This window comes from Typopeltis vanoorti, chromosome 9, assembly GCF_054136105.1.
Source record: "Typopeltis vanoorti isolate ZY-2024b chromosome 9, IOZ_Tvanoo_1.0, whole genome shotgun sequence".
In the NCBI taxonomy this organism is placed as follows: Eukaryota; Metazoa; Arthropoda; class Arachnida; order Uropygi; family Thelyphonidae; genus Typopeltis; species Typopeltis vanoorti.
This window is the reverse complement of record NC_143557.1, coordinates 83,612,629-83,636,062: the sequence shown is the minus strand read 5'-3', so window position 1 is coordinate 83,636,062 and position 23,434 is coordinate 83,612,629. Positions and strand designations below refer to the sequence as shown.

The 23,434-nt window shown below is 36.6% G+C and overlaps 1 protein-coding gene across 3 annotated transcripts in view; it reads left to right on the top strand.

The window, feature by feature from the left end:
- SPoCk (secretory pathway calcium atpase) overlaps positions 1-23,434 on the top strand; it is a 518,064-nt gene that overhangs the window by 157,054 nt on the left and 337,576 nt on the right. For all 3 annotated transcript variants that reach the window (XM_090398525.1, XM_090398527.1, XM_090398526.1), the window contains exon 6: positions 2,518-2,626. In XM_090398525.1, coding sequence (XP_090254651.1) covers positions 2,518-2,626 — 109 coding nt within the window. The remainder of the gene's footprint in view (positions 1-2,517; positions 2,627-23,434) is intronic.

Genomic DNA, 23,434 nt, shown 5'->3' with positions numbered 1-23,434 from the left:
TCCATGCCCATGCCGGGATTCGAACCAGCAGCTTTTAGTCTGGAGAGCGGATACGCTAACCACTCAGTCAACCAGGCTTGCTAACTGGCTTTTGTGGTTAAGTAGATCATTGGGTGTTTTATATGAATTTAGAAGTTCAAACTAATGACCATTCAGCAATTTGGTGCACTTCTGGAACAAGTAGTGCTCAACAAATATCTTGCATGCATTTGAATTCCTAAAAGGAAGTTTTGAAAAGCACTAAATACAGAGTATTTACTTCCACACAGTTTGCAAGAATTATGGTAGCAGAGAAGGTTGAGTTATGAGTGATGTTTTGGGATTTTATGCTTGCGAATACTGATGTGTGCCAGTATGAATATACACTGCGGTTGCATGTGTATATTCATTCCTTTTTTTTTAAGGTTACACGGTGTCAGCATTCATAGTGAAGAATTTATGGAGACACAACACGTGTTAGAATAATTGCTTTACTTATCACAGACTCACCACTTTCCCCCCAATAGCTAACTTTTACATGAAAGACTTTGAGCAGTGAGCTCTAGTTTCTGTCAAAGCCCAAAATCTGGCTCAGATATGTTGATGATATTTTTGCCATTTGGCCCCCACGGCTGCAAAACATGAAATACATTCTTGAGTCACCTGAACAAACAACACAAACAGATCCAGTTCACCATCAAGATCGAAAACAACAACTCTCTTCCTTTTCTAGACACACCTTTCACATGTCTTCCCTATAGCTGCTGCCTCTCCTTCACACTCTACTGCAAACCTACACACACACACACACAGGCCAATACATACATAAAAATTCATCCCACCAGCCAACACAAAAAAATAGGGGTCATCATCACCCTCAAAACACAGAGCCGTAACAATTTGCTCCAATGAACAGGCTCTGAACCAAGAATTTGAATTATTAGCCAAATGTTTGTAAAAAATGGCTACAATAAAAAGGCAGTTTACAAAATCCTCCAAAAAATGGCATTAAAAGCAAAAAAAAAAAAAAAAAAAAATTACAAGAATGCCATACATTAGGGGCATTTTGGAAAAAAAATAGATAGCACACTACTTAAATACAATATTAAGAAAACCTTCACAACCCTTGCAAAATTAAGAAATTTACTGAGCTCTTCCATACCTTGCCCACCCAGGGGGGAGTTTACAAAATTCAGTGTACTTGTAACCTACCTTACATAAGGGAAACAGGATGTGCCATCCCAATTAGAAAAGATGAATGCAAATGACACATTAAATACTTCCACTATGGTAAAACAGGCCTGTCAGACCATGCACTCCAAACTTGTCACAGATTTGACTAGAAAGGTACCAACTCCCTACACTACACCAAAACTTGGTTTGAAACAAAATTCAAAGAAGCCTGTGAAATGCAGAAACATCATCCAAATATTGAACAAGAATGAGATTAAAATATTCCAAGAATTTTGAGGACCCATCTTCAACCCATATAGCATCCAGAACAACCCCCAAACAGAAGAAAATACTAATACGAGAGAATTTAGAAATTGTTTAATGTAGTTTAATTTTTTGTTTATATATATATATATATATATTTTTTTTTCCACTAGAGGTCAGCCTAGGGAAAAGATTAACAAACATTTAGATTCATCTTACTTTTGTGTAGTGTATTGTCATGTAGCTTGTATCTTGCACATATTTATGTTTTCGTGATGACGATGATGACCTCAATACAGAGGTCAAAATATCGAATGTTACTTTCATAATGATAAGTAAAGTAATTATTCTAACATGTGTTGTCTCCATAAATTCTTCACAATGAATGTGTATATTCATGATGAACTCCACTACATTCTTTTCTAATTTTCGTTTATCTCATTCTTTGTTTATCACTCTGTCTCAATTATTGAAGTCATTGGGGATGTCCCTGTCCCTGGCCAGCTAGAACTCCTGATTTTACTATTCCTTAGACTATTCCAATCAACAGTGAGAGAACAATCATTATTATGAAGAAGAGAAATATATATCCATGTAGATAGCTGAAATGTTGAGCAATTATTATTATTATTGATATTAATAAAAACATTTCTAAAAATAATTAATTTTCCAACTTACTTTTAAGTGTTAAGATATTGAAACATTTTGTAACTTCTAATCCAGCTGGAACTCTGTCACTAGTTAATATTGGTAACAGAGTTCCAGCTGATTTGTTAATTGAAGTAAACATTTTTTTGCTACATTTCAGTTGAAATCCGTTTTTACTCATATTAAATCAAAAGGAATGCATTCTATTTTGCCAGGCTGTTTTTAATAAATTTAATACAATATTTTACTTTTCTTTTGCAAATCGCATAGCTTTATACTATCTAGAAATCAGACCCATTGATGTAAACTTGATTAATATTGCCGATAAAAACATTTTTTTTTTTGCTTAATCACCCAAGGAACACGCATTCCTCCTGGGATACCCTTTGTATATATATGTCCATATATAAGCATTGATCTTTTACTATGTATAATTTTTAATTTATATTACAGTCTTCGCAATGGACATCAAGAAACATTTTTAGCAAGAAATTTAGTTCCAGGTGATATCGTGTTATTGAATATTGGTGACAAAGTTCCAGCTGATTTACGGTTATTTGAAGTAAGAGTTGTTATTTTGCTACACTTCAGTTGAATCTGTTTTAACTTATATCAAATCAAAAGGAATGAACCCTCTTTCTCCAGGCTGTTTTTAATTTATTGGCAGTTATTTTGTTTATTTTATTTATTGGAAGTCGAAATAACTGAAAACAAAATTGAAAATAGAATAATAGTATGGAAATATATATTGGAAAATATATTTAAAAATATCAGTTCTCAAACAGTAAACTTTAACAGAGTTCTAGGAACCTCTTATTTAATTGCAAACCTCCTATTTAATTAATCATCACAAATATTCTTGGAAAAAGAGGAAATTTACACTAGATTTAACCATTTTTTATTTGTTCTATACTCATCTCTTATTTCTCTTACTCTAATGAATAGTGTCTCCTTTCCTTTTGTGATGGTTCCTTTTTGTTATTTTCACTTTCTCTCTCTTTCCTCCTCTCTTTTTTAAACTAGTTTTCTGTTTCTCTGAAACTGCTTAAAAGAATAGAGGAGGGAAGCTTTCTGTTTTTCTCTAAACCTTCATAATTTGTCTGTCAACTTATGAACTTTAGGTATCGAAGAGATGTGCAGAGAAGCTGAATCTGCAACAATAAAACAAGTTTATTTATTTATTCATATGGAGTTTCCTCCCTTTTTCTCCCCCATCCCTATTGGGGCGAGTTGAGCCCCCTCATGGGGGGGTTAAGTATTTATGACTGCAGATCCGTGTGTGTGTTCACGGGGCCGGTTTGCCTGCTTGCGGGATGAAAAACCCGAGATAAACTTCCGGAAAAAACCCTACTGCCCGCGCCCAAGACTGGCTAACTTGGCTATGGCAAGATCCTCAAATTCCTCACGTCTTTGACGGGAATCGAACCTGGAACACTCCTTCCCCCAGTCATATGGTTGCGAAGCGCACAGCCACTAGACTAACCACGTGGACAAACAAGAAGTGAAATGGCTGCATGAAATAGCAGTGATGATAACTAAAAAAAAAATATGAGAAAAGAGAGATCAGTACATAACAAGTAAGTGAAGATACTGAAAGAAGAAGAAGATAATTATGAGAGAGAGAGAGAGAGAAATGAATAGAAGACTTTAAAGAAGTATTTTAAAAAAATGCTAGAATTGATAATATATAAGCAGAACTTTACAGGAGCACAACAGACATTTTGCATCCGAGATGTGGCAAAAAAGGAAACTTACTAGTTATAGCAATGTGGAGGGTTTACTTGTAAAGATGCTAAAGAAATACAATATGCTTAACTATACAAAACCCTAGGGACTAGCTATGTACATTGTTATAGTGCAAGGTTTGCTGTGGTAATTTTAGAAAAATATTGCAAGACAAAATAAATTGCAAACAAAAAAAAAAACAGAACACAAATAGAAAAATAAAGGAAAAGCGATGATTGCATTATATTATTATTATTTTACAGATATCTCCATCCATTCACAAGACTCATTGCAGGAGACATACATTAACCGTTATACACACAATACCTATCATTCACTGTCATGGCAATTTCAATTGCTGGCAGTCCATTTATCATGTATTGAAAGGTATGTTTTGTGTCAATCTTGTAAAACCCTCTAGTAACTTATAAGTTTCTATCATGTCTCCTCCTTTTTCTGCCTGTCAACTAAGTTTTGCAACCCACACGGCTTCAATCCATCCTCATTCCCATAGACCTCTCATTAGCTTGATCACTTGTCTCTGGATCCTCTCCACTACCTCCTTGTCACTAAGAAACATGTGACAACATCTATGCAGAGTAGTCAAGATGCAGCTAAGCATTATAAAGAGCAATAATAACCTCATCTTTATTTGTTAAAGTTTTTCAACAATCTGTTGAGCTATTTTGCCATCTTTTGCAATATGCCATCTGAACTTCAACTCTGTCCACTATTATACTAAATCTCTAACCCAATGATTCTTAACCTATGGGGAACCCCCCCTTTTTTTGGGGACACAAAATACCTAAAGGGGGGGTGATGAAGAAAGTGGAAATCAAAGGAAAAACTGAAAAAACTACTTTATTGAAACAAAAGCATTTAATGAAACTATTTATTGACACAAAAACATAAAATACACTCTGAAAATAATATAATAAAATGTATAAAATCAGTTCTATTGAAAAAACTAGTTACACTTACGAGAATATATCAATATTGCAAAATATACTCGGCAACTAATTAATCTAAAAGGAATCTAAAAATTAATGGCTTCCTTGGGCCTGTGTTGCAGAGCAAAGCATTTCATATGATGGTGATACATTGGAAATTGACACTCTTAGTTCTCTTTCTACGTTTAACTGAGATCGATGTTTTGTTTTTAAGGCAGCCATGGCAGAAAACCTGATTTAACAAAGATAAGATATTGGAAATGGCAAAAGTGCATGAAAAGTTCTTGACTTCAAACAGTGATTTAGATGAAAATTGTCTTTTGATTTTGCCGCTTGATGTGAAGTTTATAAATTGTTCCTCTTCAATTGAGAAACCTTCAGGGGTAATTTGAAATGGGTTTCTAACCCACTTGTACATTGCCATTATGTTGTCGTCGGTTATAAAATAGTTTCTAAAATTCTTCGTCAGCATTGTTAAATGATTTTCAATTATTGCAAATAAAACTTTGGTATGTTGCCTTGTAAATTTTGATAAATTCATCCACATTTGCAAATATTTCTCATTTTTGTTGCTTTACCTTTTTGTTCCATAACTCTAGTTTTCTACAAAAAGCATTAACTTTGTCAGTCATCTCTAAGAATATGTGTATTTTTTCCTTGGAGTTGCAAGTTTACTTTTTAGTTTCTCGAATATGTCTACCAAGTTGCTCAATTTCATCACAAATAAGTGGTATCTAAACTTCTCTGCTTCTTTGTGATTTTCCTCTTCCAAGAAGATTGCTATTTTCTCTTAATTCGTAAACACTTTGTAAACATTTTCCCTGTGATAACCATCTTGTCTTACAGTAAAATAGTAAAGCTGAATGTTCCACTCCAGCCATGTCTTTGCAAAGTTCAGAAAACAGTCTTTATTTTAAGGATCTCATTTATATATAATTCACTACGGTTAAAACTGTTAACACAATGTTTAGACTAGGACTCATTTCCTTTGCAGCAAGAGTTTCTCTGTGAATCATGCAACGTGTCCAAATACATTGTCGGGAGTTTTCCCTCACAAGGGCTTGTAAACTTTTAACTCTTCCAGATATAACTCGAGCACGATCAGGCTCTTCTTTCTATTGGTTTACAAAACAATAACTCTTCAACTGGTGAATATCACAAAATCAAACATAAGCAATTAAATGATAGTCCTTGTTGCTATTTGTTGCTTCGTCAAGCTGAATTGAGAATAAATGGTCACAAATCTTCGACAAAAGTTGTTGCTGTATATCTTCACATATATCACCAATTTGCCGAACAACAGTATCATTTGATAAAGGTATGCGCTATAGTTGTTTAGTAAAACTTTCTCATATTTTTCAAATAAGAGAAACTTTCTCATTTTTCCAATAACACACAGTGGTCTTTCTTCATCATTTACTTCAGACTTTGTAAAACCAAAATATAAATATTCTGCTGCATACTTTCTTGATTTTGCTTTCAGAGTGATATTCTGTGAACCTGAATTTGTTGACCTCAATGCTCCACGGTCATCAGATACCCACTTACGCCCAATTAAAAATTTATCCATTTTTCTACACTAGAAAAGATTGTTTTTTTGACATGTATTACAGTCGTTGTGAATAGGAGTAAAATAACGCTGACGATTGACTTCTCACTGTTCCATGTTACTGCCGTCTTGCCATTTCAAGCCTTATTTATACTCGCAGAAACATTTCCAGAACATTCGATACTTTCCATGATAAAATCGCGAATGTTTCCGAAAGGCCGATACAATTCAACAGTCTGTGCTGTGATGCCAGATTTATACAATTTTCAAAAGATGTGATGATGACATGATGCCATTAAAAATTTTAATTAATTCCTAGTTCTTTTTTTTTTTTTTTTTTTTTTGTTTTGCTAAACTTTTATGGATTTTGTCAGTATCTCAACACAAGAATTGCAAGGGGGGGGAAGCACAAAAACTAATATTAAAAAATGAGGCACGCAAGAAAGAAGGTTGAGAAACAATGCCCTACATTGAAAACAACGGGGGACCTTGTTTAACTGGGCGATGCCCCAGCCGGCTTGAAATTTTGTCATGTCGTACCATCATTTTTTATTTTGGTTTAACCAATAAGAATACAATTTGGTCGGCTAAATCCCAAATTTCCAGCCCATCCTCGTTCGTTCAACATCCAGGTAGATACCCAACAGGGTGCACCACGAGAAGGTGAGGATTGGACATTAGGGCAGAATCCCTGGTCAGTTCTCCGCATTCCTTTAAAGGCTATGTGGAGGTCTCCTCTGAGTTATACAGCTCTGACCCTTAAGCACCCCTAAATCATTTTCTATATAATCAATATACAAAATAATGAGCAATGGCCCTAGTACAGAGCCTTGAGGCACTCTCTAATCAGCTTCATTCTCCTAAATTCCACTCCATCATATATACTCTTTGATGTCTGTCAATCACCCACCAGCTTTCATATGTTGTCATTTACTTCCACTTATCATTTTTTTCATGTGATATTCTGTAATATGCCTTTGCAAAGTTCAACAGTATTATGGTATAGTCATTTCCCTTATCTAATTCTACTGTCACCCTGTTATAAAATAGGAGGAAATTACTAAGGCATGACTTACTTTTTATAGAACTCTTTTGCTTCTCCCATAGAGTATTGTATTCCTATCCACCCATTCCTGAATTTTGCCTTTAATCATCTTTTCTAACTTTAAAAACACCACTCCTTATACTAATCAGTCTGTAATTCGCTGCTTCTGTTTGGAATCATGTTTATGGAGCTAACTTATCCTCTTTTTACTCCCTTGGAACATTGCCAGATCTGAGACTTAGAATAATTTCATTAGTGGCACTGCCAGTTCTCTTGCACATTCATTCATGTAGTACATGGATCGATATGCCATCAATGTATTCACATTGATATTTTTCAATACGATGAGCACCTTCTATTCTTCTGCTCATTTCTCACATCAGTCTGTTACATCAGCAACTGCAAAATCTCCACCTGGATGATATATCCTGGCAAAGTGATCACTCAGCAACTGAAATATTTCTTTTGCCTTCTTACCATTGACATCGATTAAAGTTATTCTTCTATCTTACTTGCTACATAGTGAAAAAAACTATTTTGGATTCACTTTGGCCTAGTTAGTTCATTTTTTCTCAAATCTGATTAATCTTTCTTATGAAACCATTCACTCCCTTCATGCCTGAACATTGTACAGTTCATGAATATACTGATTACCTTTTCTTTCTATTTCCTCTGTGATGATTTTCCCCCCTTAGCTCTTGCTTTATATCTCTACTCATCCACTTGACCCCACTTGGTTTATCCTTCTGATCATGGATAATGCAGTCTTCTACTGCTTCTCTCAAATAATCCCTAATCACTTTTCATGCACTGCTAATATTCTGTCCTTTTAGCTTCTTAAGCCATGGAACTGCCCGAAGTTACCTCCTAAGTTTGTCATACTCACCAGATTTAACTGAGAATTCTACATATTTAGCATCCTCCCAGGTTTGTCTCTTTTCCCAATGAGAGACAGGGTGTATCCTTGTTATGTATATATCTTCTAATTCTATTACCAGATCTAGTGTTGTTTCATTTAATTATTCCTTACTAATTGTATAAATTTCATATTGCCATGTCCTGTTCCCTCTCTCCAGTCTGTGTCCCCATAGTGAAGTCTTCCGTAATTTACTTAGCCTACACTTGTTGTGCTACTCTAGTGATGCATGGTATCCACATCTTTCTTTGTGACTGTTCTGGGCTGCATCAACAACCAACAACATGTTTTGTCCTGTTGACCTCTATCTTGAATCAGCTGCAATGAACTATCTCGCTGAAACCTAAAATCCTCCTTATCTTCTATTTTTGTTAGTTGAAATTCATGCCTGCCAAAACAATCAGTGCTTTCACATGTCCTTTCTGCCAACTAATAGCTTCACTAACATTTTTTATCATCGCACCTGGGAAACAGGCTTTTGTCACTTTTTCAATAAGTACACCTCTTATTGAATCTCTATACAGTACCTTCTATTTATTCCCAGTTTCTTGCTCTTTTATGCTTTTGCCATTTACTTTTTCGTCATTCTTCCTCCTCTTGTGCCACATACCAGTTATTTCTATACTAGTTTAAGCTCATGTTTTGTCTAGTTAAAGATTCTGCATAAGTACTCTATTTCTCTCCTCATTGTTGCTTCATAATCCCCATTATTTTCTGCCACTTCTTTCATACTCTCATTCATATTTCATCAAGTATTGCCCATTCCTTTTGCTGCATTCCCTACAACACTTTTGCTATACTGCCTTACATCATTACTTCATTCTGCCGCTTTCAACACAACTCATGTCTTATGTTTTGCTTGGGAAACATTTCCAACATATAACCTCTCTCCATTCTTATGCCATAAACCATTCACTCTTGGCACTGAGTGCAATGAACAAATTTTATTTTATTTTTTTTACTTTTATAAGTTTATTTCCAGCAATTATCTTTATTCTGTTTCCTATGATTTTTTTCCTCCCTGTGATTTTCTTTTGTGTCAAAGTATGATTTCTCACCATTTCCTTTTGTGTATGTTTTTGATTTGTATAGAAAAGATGTAATATTTATTGTGCAAATTAACTTGCTAATTTTGCATTTTCTTTCCAAAAATGACAAATCATCTGATAATGCCAGTATGAGTGATGTAGTTCACACAATTAATATAACTCACATGCTATATTACTTTTCAGGAGAGAGTTCAGATAAGTGCTAAAGCTTTTTTTTATTTTTGGAATAGCTGGTCTGTTAAAGTTCTTGCCAGTTGGGCTGAGGCTCAATTTTTATAATTTTAAAAATCAAAGTTCAAGGATTCTTTCTGTCATGTTGTACCATCATATCTGTGGTCTCTAGTCTTGGCCAAAGACTAGAGACCACAGATACGAGAGTCCTGAGAAAGATTAGAGGTGTGAACAGATGGCATCAGTGGCAATATCATATTAAAAATGAAGATATTAGGAAAGAATGTAACATTGTTTCTGCTAACACCCAGAAATGTGTTAGCAGAGCTAATCTCAGGTGGTATGGTCACTTAAACTGAATGAGAGAGGAAAGATTAGCAAAGCAAGTGTTCTCTGCCAGATTGGCAGGAAAAAAACCCAGAGGAAGACAAAGATATAGGTGGATTGATATAGTAAAATGTGCCTTAGAAGACAGAAATATAACAGCTGATAATCTTGGAGTCTTGACAGGTAACAGATTGATTTGGATGAAAATTGTAGATAGGAAGTTAGTAATAAAGTAAGTTTTTCATATACTACTACCATATCCTGTACACCCCTTGAGGGTACATATCAGGAATTTGATGATGATGATGAAGTCATCATCATCAAATTCCTGATATGGATAAAGCAAGACAGCTTGCTAATAGCTCAAAGAAATGAAGAGAAGCCCCTGACTGTGAAATGTTTAAGATATGAAATAATATGAACCCTCCAAACTTGTGGAGGGTTCATAGTTGTATTCAGAGTACCAAGGAATCTGTTTTAGTATTATGATAGGTTCTAATCACCTTAGTTCAAAATTTTGACATTTCCTAATCAGATATTGAATTCATAGATAGGGTGATATTTCACAGTTTAGGATTGGATTAAAATGTGAGTTACTAAAGGCCATGCATTAAAAGAGGATAGACTCAGTAAGACAACTTGAAATTGCTGAGGAATTGAGAATGAAATTGGGAGAATATAATTAATCATCTTAGCTCTTCGTGGACCAGTACAAAATTCTTCACAAGTAAGTGTTGCATATTCTAATTTTTTTTCCTTAAAAAAAAATTAAATATGCAATTATCTACCTCTCAGTTAATTGACAAGCATGTAGTAGATTGAGAGGTGATCCTCCATTTAAATTCTTGACAACTTTGGTCTCCTTGGAAACAAGAAGCTTTAAATTGAATAAATGTTTTAATTGCAGAGATTCCATGTAAGACTTTGTTCAACATGGGAGCACGTTTCAATAATAATGAGACCAGTTTCTTTTGATTAAGGATTCCGTAAGGCATGATATAATTCATTTAGATAAGGAAGTCACTTTAATTGGAGTTCTTAATCAAGAATTAGTTGCAACACAAGTTCAAAGTCTGAAGTCGACTTTCCTGATTTAAATTTTAACTTTCACTTGAATTTCTTGTTACTCAGAGAATTTCAAGCTCAGTCTTTGATTTGATATTTGGGAAACTTTTTCTTGTGAGGTATAGTACAGTTGCGATTATGCTGTTGGTAATGAATAGGAAATCAATACTGTAAGTCTAGTTTTAAAGTCTTTTCTCACAAAACCTATGATTACTTGTTCTTCTGATTCAGATTAGGAAGTATATTCATTATAACTTGCTAACTCTAGAAATTGATAAGATTGAATTCACTTGTGAACCTCTGTGAATAGAGTTTCAGATAAATACAAATTTGCAAACCAAAAAAAAAAAAAAAGTCAGATTGCTAAGTTTCTGAAAATGTTTATGAATCATCACATGGCTAACAGAAGAATATTTGGCCTCTCTTGAACAAATATGGTTATTTATAATAACTTTCTCTTATTATAATACAGGTAAACCAGTTTTTATTAAACAATACCAAACTATTAAAATGCATAGAAAAACTCAAGCTGGAGCAGTATTCAAAGCAGATATAATTGAGCATTTGCAATCATCATGGAACAGTCCTTTCTTCCTTTGGAATAAATAAACATATGTACTTGGGTCTTGATTTTAGGACAGTTAACTAGGTTATAGAACCTATTAATTTTCCTTTGAATCACATAGAGGAATTGCTATTAACTTTGACTGTTGCATAATTGTTCTCAAAGCTTGATTTCAGTTCTGGTTACTACCAGAGACTTCTGAAAATTGGACACAGACATTATTTTGCATTCACCGCATAGGACAAAAATTCTACTTAATCTCTGTATGCCACAGGGTACACATGATTTTGCACAGAGTTTAAGCTTTAATGAATATTGTTTTGTTAGCTATATTGGAAAGTGATATTCTGATTTTTCAAGATGACTTGCTAATATATTCAGCAGATTTTGATTCACGCTGCAACCTTTTAAAACACGTCATACACAGATCACATAATGCTAACCTAAAACTGAAAACATGAAAACATGTAATTTCTTTCTAAAAGCGATTATATATCTTGGCTATATAATAAAACCAGATGGATCAAATCTTATTGCTCTAGTTTGTTGGCATAACATATTATTATTATTACACCTCCATGGAGTCCCAAGACTCATCACAAGAGACCCAATCTATCCACACAATCTATCATACCTCTCCTTGAACCCATCAGACAAAGCACTCACAACTGACTCTGGCAACCCATTCCACTCATTCACAGCTCTCCAAGCAAAAAATCTAGTCCCCCACACCCCTACTAACCACACCTTTATACAACTTCCAAGGACAACCCCTTGTTTTGGTCCCTCTACCAATTGCTGAAACATTTCCCCTGCATCTATCCTATAAAACCCTTGAAGCAACTTAAATGTTTCTATCATATCTCTCCTTTTCTCCTCTGAACAAACTTCTGCGATCCACACCCTCAATCTATCCTCATAGGGAATGTTCCACTGGCCACTCACCATCCTCACCTCTGAATCCTCTCCATCACGTCCTTGTTCCCAAGAAACATAGGAGACCAGACCCGAGCACAGTAATCCAAATGTGGGTGTATCAAGGCCTTACAAAGAGAAATAACTTCCTTATCTCTACTTGTTAATGTACTCTTCAATAGCCAAGTAATCTTATGGGCTACCTTAGCGATGTGTCTTCTAAACTTCAACTCTCTCTACCATCACCCCTAAATCTTTAGCTTCATCTGTTTCCTGGAGTACAGCAATCCCTCGATTAGTGTGCCTAATGCGTTCCTTAAAACAGGCGCATTAATCGAAACCGCACTAATCGAATATAATAACCTATGGGAAAAAGTATAATTTGTTCCTCAAATTTCTTTTTTGAACCTTAATTTTTTTTATAAAAGAATTAAGGTATGTCTCAGAGCCTAGTTAAAGGAAAACCATGAAGCTGAAAGACAATAAAACATATTCAGAATATAAATTTTATTATTCTACTTCTTAACAAAGAATTGAGCTAACGTAGTTTGGTGGGCATTTTGTTTCTTTTTTTCATACAACTGACAGTATGGCCCTATTGCTTCTTCTACTCTTCTGCAAATTTTACTGCTTCTCTCTTCATCAGGGTTAGCCTCTAAGCATTGCTGCTTAAAATCGTTTTGATTGTACGAAAAATATTTCCAAATTGTTTCTGTGAAATCTCTTTTGGCTGACTATCAGTGGTTAAATTTTCTTCATATTCTTCGAGATCTTCCTGCTGTTCATCTAAATTTAGCAGGTCGGAATCACTCAGTTCTTCAGAATGAGATTTAATTAACTCTTAGATGTTATCATTGAAGGGGAGGAAGAAATGAAGGACATACGAATTGGTCACCAACTCGCGAAATCACGTGCTTTATAGATAAAATTTCCCAACTGTTATACAAGCAAAATAGTTACCACTTTAAAAACTACAATCATTATAAAAGAGAAGTTAATTTTTCGACGTGTATAATAAACAACTCATCCCAGAAGACGGATTGATTACCCTATTATCGGAATGTATTCTCCTTTTTGTGACATGCGCAAAAGTGTTGAAGGGTCTCGAATCTGTGGGCATACTGTAGCAGACGACATAAATTTTAGCTGTAAAAATTTGGAACATAGCGTACATGGAAGTAGTGTAGTATGCCATTAAAAATAACTTTGTAAAATGTTTTAAATCGGTAACTAAATTATTTCATTCTGGTGAGTGATTTTTTAAAATAGTTAGGCATAAAAATGTATACATAGAAAATTTTTAAAATCTGTGACATTTATTTTAAGGTGTATATACGTGCACTAATCAAATTTGGGTATCGAAAAAAAAATGACGCACTAATCGAAAACATTAATTGAGGGATTACTGTACTACTTATTTAAATCATCCTGCAAACTCTCCACATCACCTTGATTAACTCCGTGTGTCGAAGCTTAAGTGCTGGGAGGGCATCATCATGTTAGAGGTTTAGTGGAATATTTACAGCACTAGGAAAGGATTAAAAACTAATTTTAATGCTTCCATTATTTCGTCTCAGTCACTGAGATATCTTCAGGGATTAAAAATAACTCTTGTAAGACACACTCAATACTAAGTGAAACACTTGGGTGATTCTAAAGTCCTATCTAGGTGGTATGCCCTCTATGGGTGTTTGTAGGTGACCTAGGATGTAAAGTGGGATCTCTGATAATTAATGTTTCCAAAATTTTGGGAAGTTTTATGCAACCGTATTTATTTAAATTCGGTTGTTTTCTGAATGCTGCCTCAGATTCTAAAAACAGTCTTTCTTTTTTTGAATTTACTATGGTGGAGCATGGCGGTTTTTCTCCAGGAGATCCTGTGGGTTGTATCCAAACCATTGTCTGCAAGGCCAATTGACCATAGTCGTGATTGCAGATGTATGATTTTTGTTCTTCTGAATGGATGGTTGCTGAGCTACCTGTCTGTTCGAAGTAAGCCAGCTTGCAAGAACAGGGTGGTTTATATACTCCAGGCACTGAGAGAGGAGGGAACTGATCTTTGGTAAAACAGATGACAGCAAGTTAAAGTGGGATTTAAAAGCTGTCTAGGGGAGATATTTTTTTAAGGACCTAGCTATTTTTTCTGATGTGCAATGGACGTAGAGGATGGTGATGGCATTTCTGAAATCCTTCTGAAGAGATGGCTGGGGAATGGGGAAGGAACTGATTATTTTTTAATTCTGTAATTGCTGTAGCCATTGGAAAGGAAGGTGTTGTGTATGTGGTTGAGTTAGGTTGAAAGGGAGGTTCCACTGGAACAAAGATTGTGGACTCTAATGGTTAGAGCTTTAATAATGCCATATTGTTGAATGGTGGTGAGAGAGTTCATGAATGTATCTGCCTGTGTGAGTACAGTGAAGGAAAGGTTACCATTAGCAAGGCATGTTACTAAGGTGTCATGGAAGAGTAAACTATTCTTATTTTCCTTTTCCATCATAAACTGGATTCTTGGATGTAGGTTATTGAGGTGACTGAGGAAGGAGTCTAATGTGTCTGGGCCATGAGACCAAATAGAAAACACATCATCTACATATATTAGCCGGACAGAAGATTTGAGAAGTGATGGCTCATTTTTCAAAATTTTCCATGAAAAAGTTGGCAGGGGGGGGGGGAACCCATAGTGGTTCCCTTTATCTGTTTGTAAATTTTTGTTATTCCAAGAAAAATAACTAGAATTGGCATAGGAAAAGAGATATATCAGAAGGAAAAGTTTTTAAGAGTGTTAAAGTACCATTTAAGGGAATATTGGTAAACAGTGAGGTGATGTCAAAGCTTACCAGTATATCTGTATTATTTAAAGTTAGATTTTCAATCAAGATTTTAAAATGGGTAGAGTTTTTATACGTAGGCTGTTCAATAAGTAATAAGACTATATTTATACAGAAAACAGATTACTTTTAATTGTCATCATTTACATGGTCTTTTTCGAAGTAACTATTATTACTATTATTACGGGCAACTCCAGGGAGTCATTAGACTCATCGAGGGAGGCCCAAATCATATTCATCACAACGATCTGACATTCATACAGTATCTATCATACCTCGCCTTAAACTCATTCACTGTCACAGCATCCACTACAGACTCAGGGAGCGCATTCCACTCATTCACTACTCTAAAAGTAAAGAACCCAGCTCTAACACCTTTACTAACCACACTTTTGCCCAGTTTCCATGGATGTCCCCTAGTCCTCCCACAACCAGCCCTGTTCTCAAAAATATCTTCTGAATTAATTTTATAGAAACCCTTCAGTAATTTGAATGTCTCAATCATATCTCCCCTCCTCCGCCTATCAACCAATTTTTGCAACCCACAAATCCTCAACCTGTTCTCATACGGTTCATTCCACAGACCTGCTATCATCTTGGTCACTCGCCTCTGGATCCTCTCCACCTCCTCCCCATCAAGAAGAAACGTAGGTGACCAAATCTGAGCACAGTAGTCTAGATGGGGTCTTATCAAGGCTTGATAGAGAGGAACAATAACCTGCTTGTCTCTGCTTGTCAACGTATTCTTCAGCAACCAAGTGATTTGATGAGCTATTTTGGTCACTTTTGCAATGTGTCCCCTAAATTTCAATTCCTTATCCACCAACACTCCTAAATCTCGTGCCTCATCAATTTCCTGGAGCAGGGTTCCACCAATACAGTAAACTGCCGCCAATCTTTTCACCCCAAAATGCCTAACCTTACATTTTGCCACATTAAACTGACATCCATTCTCCTTAGCCCAGACCTCCAATCTATCCAAATCATCCTGCAAAATTTTGACGTCATCTGCATTCACTATTGCCCTACCCAACTTCGCATCATCCGCAAACAAATGTACTGTTCCTCTCAGATCCTTCCCTATATCGTTAATGAACAAATTAAACAGTAGTGGTCCAAGAACAGAACCCTGCAGCACACCACTAGTCACAGGCCGTCTTGTGGACTCTACTCCCGAGTAAACCACTCTCTGATATCTCTCCGTCAACCACCCTCCTATCCATCTCACCAACCCTATGTCCATTCCCATATGCTGCAATTTACTGATTAGAATTCCATGTGGAATCCTGTCAAAGGCCTTGGCAAGGTCCAGTAGAATCACCGTAAACCCATTACCCTTATCCAGTTCAGCCGTCACTGTGTTATAATACGTGAGCAAGTTACTGAGGCATGACCTACCCTTCACAAAACCATGCTGTCCCCGATACAGTATCCCATTTTCTTCTATCCAATCTTGTATTTTCCTCTTGACTATTTTCTCTAAGACCTTGACAATGATTCCTGATATGCTAATCGGTCGGTAATTTACAACAGCAGTCTTGGAACCACCTTTATGCAGTGGAACTATTTTCCCCTCTTTCCACCCGCTCGGGACTAACCCAGACCCGAGACTCAAATTAAACAAAATGGTGAAGGGTACTGACAATTCTTTAGCTGCTTCTCGTACAACACGAGCTGGTATACCATCCAATCCCACAGATGTATTGACATTGAGGTTATGCAATAGACTACTCACCTCCACTTCATTAACCACAATTCCCGTATAATCTACTGGTTTATTCGTTTCTGCAATGTCACCACCTGGATGATATACTTTTGCAAAGTGCTCACTCAGTAACTCAACTATCTCAACTGATTCAGTTACCTCCCTACCATCGGCATTCTTTAAAATCAATCTGCCATGTACATTTTTTCTTTTACTTGCTACATATCTAAAAAACTGTTTAGGATTCTCTTTAGCCTGCATGGCCAATGTTCTTTCGTAATCCTTTTTTGCTTTTCTTACCACACTCGTCACCCTTCTGGCCTGCGCTTTATACCGTTCATGTGCCTGCCGGTCACCCTTCTCCTTAAATTCCCTCCATAGTTGTTTCTTTTTTTGCAACTCAAGCTTAATGGTGTTATTCATCCATTTAACCCCTACTTGATTTATTATTCGGACTCTAGGTATACAGTCAGCCATTGCTTCATGCAAGCACTTCTTAACTACCTCCCATGCACTATCAACTTCTAGTCCTTGCAGTTGTACATGCCATGGCACTGAACCAATCAAACTCCTAAGCTTGTCATACTTTCCTACCCGATAATTCCACATGTACCCTGTCTTAATTGAAAATTCTACACCTTTAGCCACCTCCCAAGTTAAGACCCTATGATCACTCTCACCGATTGGTGGCAATGTGGTCATATTTGTTACAGCCAAATCCTCAGATGTAATTACTAGGTCAAGCACTCTCTGACCCCTAGTATTTTCCATTACATGCTGTCGCAGATAGTTATCCCTTAATAACCGCATAAAATCCAGTTCCTTCCTCCCGTGTGTCCTCTCCTCACTCCAATCAATGCGACCATAGTTGAAATCTCCCATAATAATCACCCTCCTTCCACCCATTTCTTCTATTTGCTTGTGCATACTGTCACCACCATCTTTTCCATCACCTGGTCTATAGCAGCACCCAATTGTATATTTAGTTCTGCTAGCCACAATCTCACACCAAATGGCCTCAAATGTGCTCTTTTCTCAATCCTGCAATTCAACTTCTATTCTCCTTGGCTGTATCTCATCAGCTATCATCAACAATACTCCTCCCCCCATTTTATTCTCTCTGTCATTCCTGAACACACTATACCCATCACATTCAATCCCACTAGTTATATCATCTACAGTCAGCCATGTTTCACTAATACCTATAACCTGTGGTCTGGAAGTGCCAACCATGGCCAAAAACTCTTCCTTCTTGTTCCTAATACTCCTAGTATTAGTGTACATGAATTTAAGACCCCCATTAGCCCCTACCCCACCTTGATGCCTTATATTAACTATCCCACTCAGATTTGTTGTCCTTATTTGCTCTGGCATATTATATTCATTCTTACATTCAACTGCCTCCATAAGGACTGTATCTCTACTCCCCCCCCCTAACAATCTAGTTTTCCTGAATTTGCACATCCACTACATTCAGCAACACTTTCTCAAGTCTTCTTACACCATAACCATTCAAATGCAAGCCATCCATCTTATATAGATCCTTTCGCCCATCAAACTCACTCCACACATCCACAGATTCCACACCACTCGTCATACATAACCCACGCATAAAGTCATTTGCAATTATAGCCCTCCTTTTAAACATTTCACTGTCATACCGTGGCAAAAGACTAATCATTCTAACTCTCTCACTCTTTTCTTTTGCTACCTCAAACAATTCATTCAGGTCTTCTATCATTTCCATTTTATCTCCTTTCAAATCATTCGTACCTGCCACAACAATCATTTCTTTCACCCTTTCCTTTTGCTCTCTAATAGACGCAGTTACGTCCTTTATGGTCGCACCAGGTTGGTACGATTTTGTCAAATCCTCTACTAACACACCTCGTACTAACGAGTCTCCATACAGCACTCTATCCTTCATTTTGTTCATGTTCACATTCATACGTCTATTTTTCCTGTCATACCTTTTATTATTGGTTGGTTCATTCAGTCTACTTTTTTTCATGCACTCTAGCTGCTGTTTTGCTCTTTCTATCGCACTATTCAACAACGCGATCTCACTCAATGCATCTATCTCATCTTTTTTGTTCTCTGAGAAACCATTTATACTATCATTCACACTTTCTACATTCACACTCTCACAATTTTCATGTACAACCTTGCCGTTTCTTGTCATATCCCTATTTCCTTCATTTTGAAGGTTGACAAAAATATCACACCCACGATCCGAAATACACTTCAATTCCCCATTCTCCCTACATTTTCTACACACATTCAAACCTTTATCATCATCTAACCACACTCCGACCGCACTCTGCAAAGCGTACATTTCACAGCTAGTACACTGACTCATTTCTTTTATGCTACCGTTCTTTGATAACGATGGCGAACCTTCATTACTGGCCGCCATTTTCCTAGGCACAGGTGCCATATTTATCTGTAACGTGTTTTGTCAAATTAAACGTTATAACACACCAAAAATAGACGCACTAAAATACGCAAGGCAAACAAAACAAAACTACACAATATTAAGTAATTTGTATCGATAACTGAAAATGATACTTATCTTATCTGGAGCTTGCACGAACACTACTCATTACGAATTCATCTAGCGGCGACTTCCGACATAGATTATGTTATAAAACACTTTAGTACACTAACCACGTTAATAAAGCTCTAATAATATACCAAAATTAAACACTTAAGTCCATTAAATTGAATCCAAAACACCAATAAATCAACAAAAAACACAAATCTCTCAGGAGCTCTCCGTCCATGAGACTCGATGCATTTGTCCCAATGTTGCGTGCACTTCTTAAACGCATGTGAAAGTCCATTTTTTGAGAGTTCTTTCACAACTGCCTCCGCAGTTTTTACACATACTTTGTTGCTTTCGAAATGGCGGCCTCTTAGTGGTTTCTTGAGCTGAGGAAACACCCAGAAATCGCACGGTGTGAGATCAGGACTGTATGGAGGGTGTGGTAGGATATCTGTGTTGTTCTTCTGCAAAACGTCCACTACACAACAACCAGCAATATGTGGCATTGCATTATCATGGTGCAGTAAGAAGCCATTCTTCAGCAATGGACGCTTCCTTTTGATGTGCTTGATGATAATCGCTGCTGTGTTGATCATTGTCTCTGTGATGGATGTTGAAGGTCTTCCCTCATGTTCAAGATCTTCCACATTTTGCCTTCCTTCCTTAAAAGTTTTATGCCAGCGAAAAACACTTGCCCTCGACATTGCTTCATCGTGGAAAGCTTCGCGTATCATGTTAAAAGTGTCCGACGCTGATTTTTGCAAATGCACACAAAATTTAATCACGTAACACTGTTCCAAGGACTCTTCCATTTTGAAGACTGGTTGCACCTCGTAGGCGCGCCAAAACATGCTTGTGTTTAGTCATGTGGCACATCAGCCCGTATACATCATCTATCAACCTCTCAACGTTGCTTTATTCTACAGAAATTAATATTGTGATGAGTGGTTTCGCCACAGTAAAATTAGTCTTATTACTTATTGAACAGCCCACGTATATAGGATGCAAGTCCAGTGAGGGGGGGGCGGTAACAAAGTTAGCCAGCTACTTTGACAGTTTGTAGTATGGTGCATCAGTGGCATCTACTATAGATCTTGGGAAAGGGGAGGGGGGGGATTAGGTTTGTGGATTTTAGGTAAACCATATATCTGGGGGATTTGAGAACTGAAAGCTTTGAGTTTTTTTTTTGTAATGTCCGGAGGCCAGGAGAATACTTTTTTAAGTGAGTTTTTTAATTTGCATTTTTGTGGAATAGGTAGCCCAATCTGCAGAATAATCTGTATTTTTTGATTATATTCAGTGGTATTAAGGATGGTTGTGGCATTACCCATATCCGCTCTGCTGATGATACTTTTTTTCTTTCCGTAATTTTCTGGGAGCAGCGAGTTAGCCGGAAGATAAATTACTTTCTGGAGGCGACGACTGGGAGAGAATATGGGCAACATCAAGTCTGATGTTATTGCTATTTCTGGCACTAAGTGACAGCCTCTCTGCGATGAACGGCACCATCAGCTCTTTACAATCAGAGCTCTCTGCGATACTCAACCCTAAACTTTGGTACATTCTCTTGGACATATGCACAGAAAGAATTCCAAGAAATAAAAAATAAGCACATCAAAAAGTATAACATCATAGTAGTGAATCTGTCTTCAAAAAGGCTCAGCAAAGATGCTGTCAGTGCCCTAGGCCTCGGCTACAATTTTACCGTCACACCAAAAGAAGTGCCGATGCGAGACATGTACAACATTTAACGTGGATTTTATCGCTTAGCGCTGGAAATAGCAATAACATCAGACCTGACATTGCCAATATCCTCTCCCAGCCTTCGCCTCCAAAAAGTAATTTATCTTCTGGCCAACTCGCTGCTTTCATAATTTTCTGAAAGCATCAGAAAATTATGAAAAGAAAAAAAGGATTGTCATCACTAGAGCAGATAAGGTAATGCCACAGTCATCTTTAATGCCATGGAATATAATCAAAAAAGGGAGATTATTCTCCATTAGATACCACCTAGATAGGACTTTAGATCACTCATGTGTTTCACTTAGTATTGTGTTGTATTTGAGTGTGTTACACTTTTTAATCCCTGAAGATGTCTCAGTGACTGAGACGAAACATTGGAAGCATTAACATTAGTTTTTAATCCTTTCTTAGTGCTGTAAATGTTCCATTAAACCTCCAACATGATGTCCTCCCAGCACTTAAGCCTCAACACATGGAGTTAATCAAGGTGATGTTGAAAGATGCAGGATGATTTAAATAAACTGTACTCCAGGAAATAGATGAAGCTAGGTTATTTCCTATATCATTTATGTACAAATTAAACAGCAATGGTCCCAATACTGAACCTTGCAGCACACACACACACACACACACACACACACACTAGTCATCTGTTTTTGCCTCGATTCTGCTCGCTCTTCCATATCCACTTGTATGTCCATCAGCTGCCCTCTTATCCACTTAACCAGTGTCATATCCATCCCAGTTTGTTCTAATTTGCGTAACAGAGTTCCATATGATATTCTGTATAAATGCCTTTGCAAAATCCATCAAAATCATCATGTAGCCATTTCCTTTATCCAGCTCATCTGCTACTCTATTAAGTTAATAAATTACAATTTAATAAATTACATTCATGCCATGCCACAGATTTAAGCTTCTTCCTAAGCTTGTCATAAATCACCTGCCTTATAGTTCCAGACATACCCCTTCTTGATAGAATAATCCATATTTTTACCAACAGTTGATAAATATAAATTCCTGACATTCTCTAAGATATTATTTCTGGAAAAATTTCGATGTTACTCCTCTAAATAATCGACAAAGCCATAATAAAAGACATACAGGAAAATGAAACAATGCTTAGAATATCAGAAACGATAGGTATAAAATGTGACAAAAACTCAATAAATGTTCACTGCCCTTAAATAATCTCTGAGAGTTGGAAGCTCCAAAACATAAAAATTAGGTCATGACTCCAAACAATAGAAAACAACACAGATACCCAAGACAAAAACACCAAGCTCGATATTACATAGCCTCCACTTTTTCGATGAGCTCTGAAGACGATGCACTGTTGAAATTGCTCACATTTGGTTACTCCCAACCCTGATCTTGTTCCATCATATTCTATCCTTCTCCTTTTCCCAAAAAATTTCTATTTTTCACCTTCTCCTCAAACAATTCTCAGCCCGCCCCTAAAGCCCAGGTTTTAAAATTCGCATATCTCTTGCCTCACCCGCAGTTCTCCCATATCTATCTCCACATTTCCAAAGCCCCCCCCCCCCCTCTTTTCAATTCATACTTCAGCAGTAATACAAATGTATATCGCCATACACCGGATGCTGCTGAATAAGAAGACAACTAGGAACATCCTACAAAAGGTATGTCCAAAATTATTCTTCTCATATATGAGATCCGACACAAAAAAAAAAAAAAGAGAGACTGTGCCTGTATCTCTTTTTTATTTAGAATATTGAGAAAATCAACTACAATCTCCTTCAAAATAGTTCCCTTCTGAGTTGACATGCAGCTGCAAAAATGTTGCCAATGTTCAAAGCAATTGTACAGATCATTTTCTGAAAGGCTGTTGGGAATCTCTGTTGCTTTTGCTTTCACACCTCTACTGACACCCAACCTATTCACCAGGTCTGGTGAATAGAATGGGTGCTCAAGCACAGATAAAGCGTTGTGGGCTGGCACGTTGTCTTGTTGCAAAATTCAACCATTTCTTCACAATTTTGGTCGTTTCCTTTTCACGCGTTTGTGCAATTTTTTCAAGACTTCAAGATAATACTGCTGATGTCCTTAAACTTCGAATGACTCATTCTTGCTTTTTTTGGTCTTGGAGATGTTGCTGACTTCCACTGCATTGATTGCCACTTGGTTTCTGGATCATATGTAAATATCCAAGTTTCATTATAAGTAATTACTGAATTCAAGAAATCTGGTTCATCCTTAATGTTTTGCAAAAGGTCCAAACACAGTTCCTTGTGACATTCTTTTTGTTTAT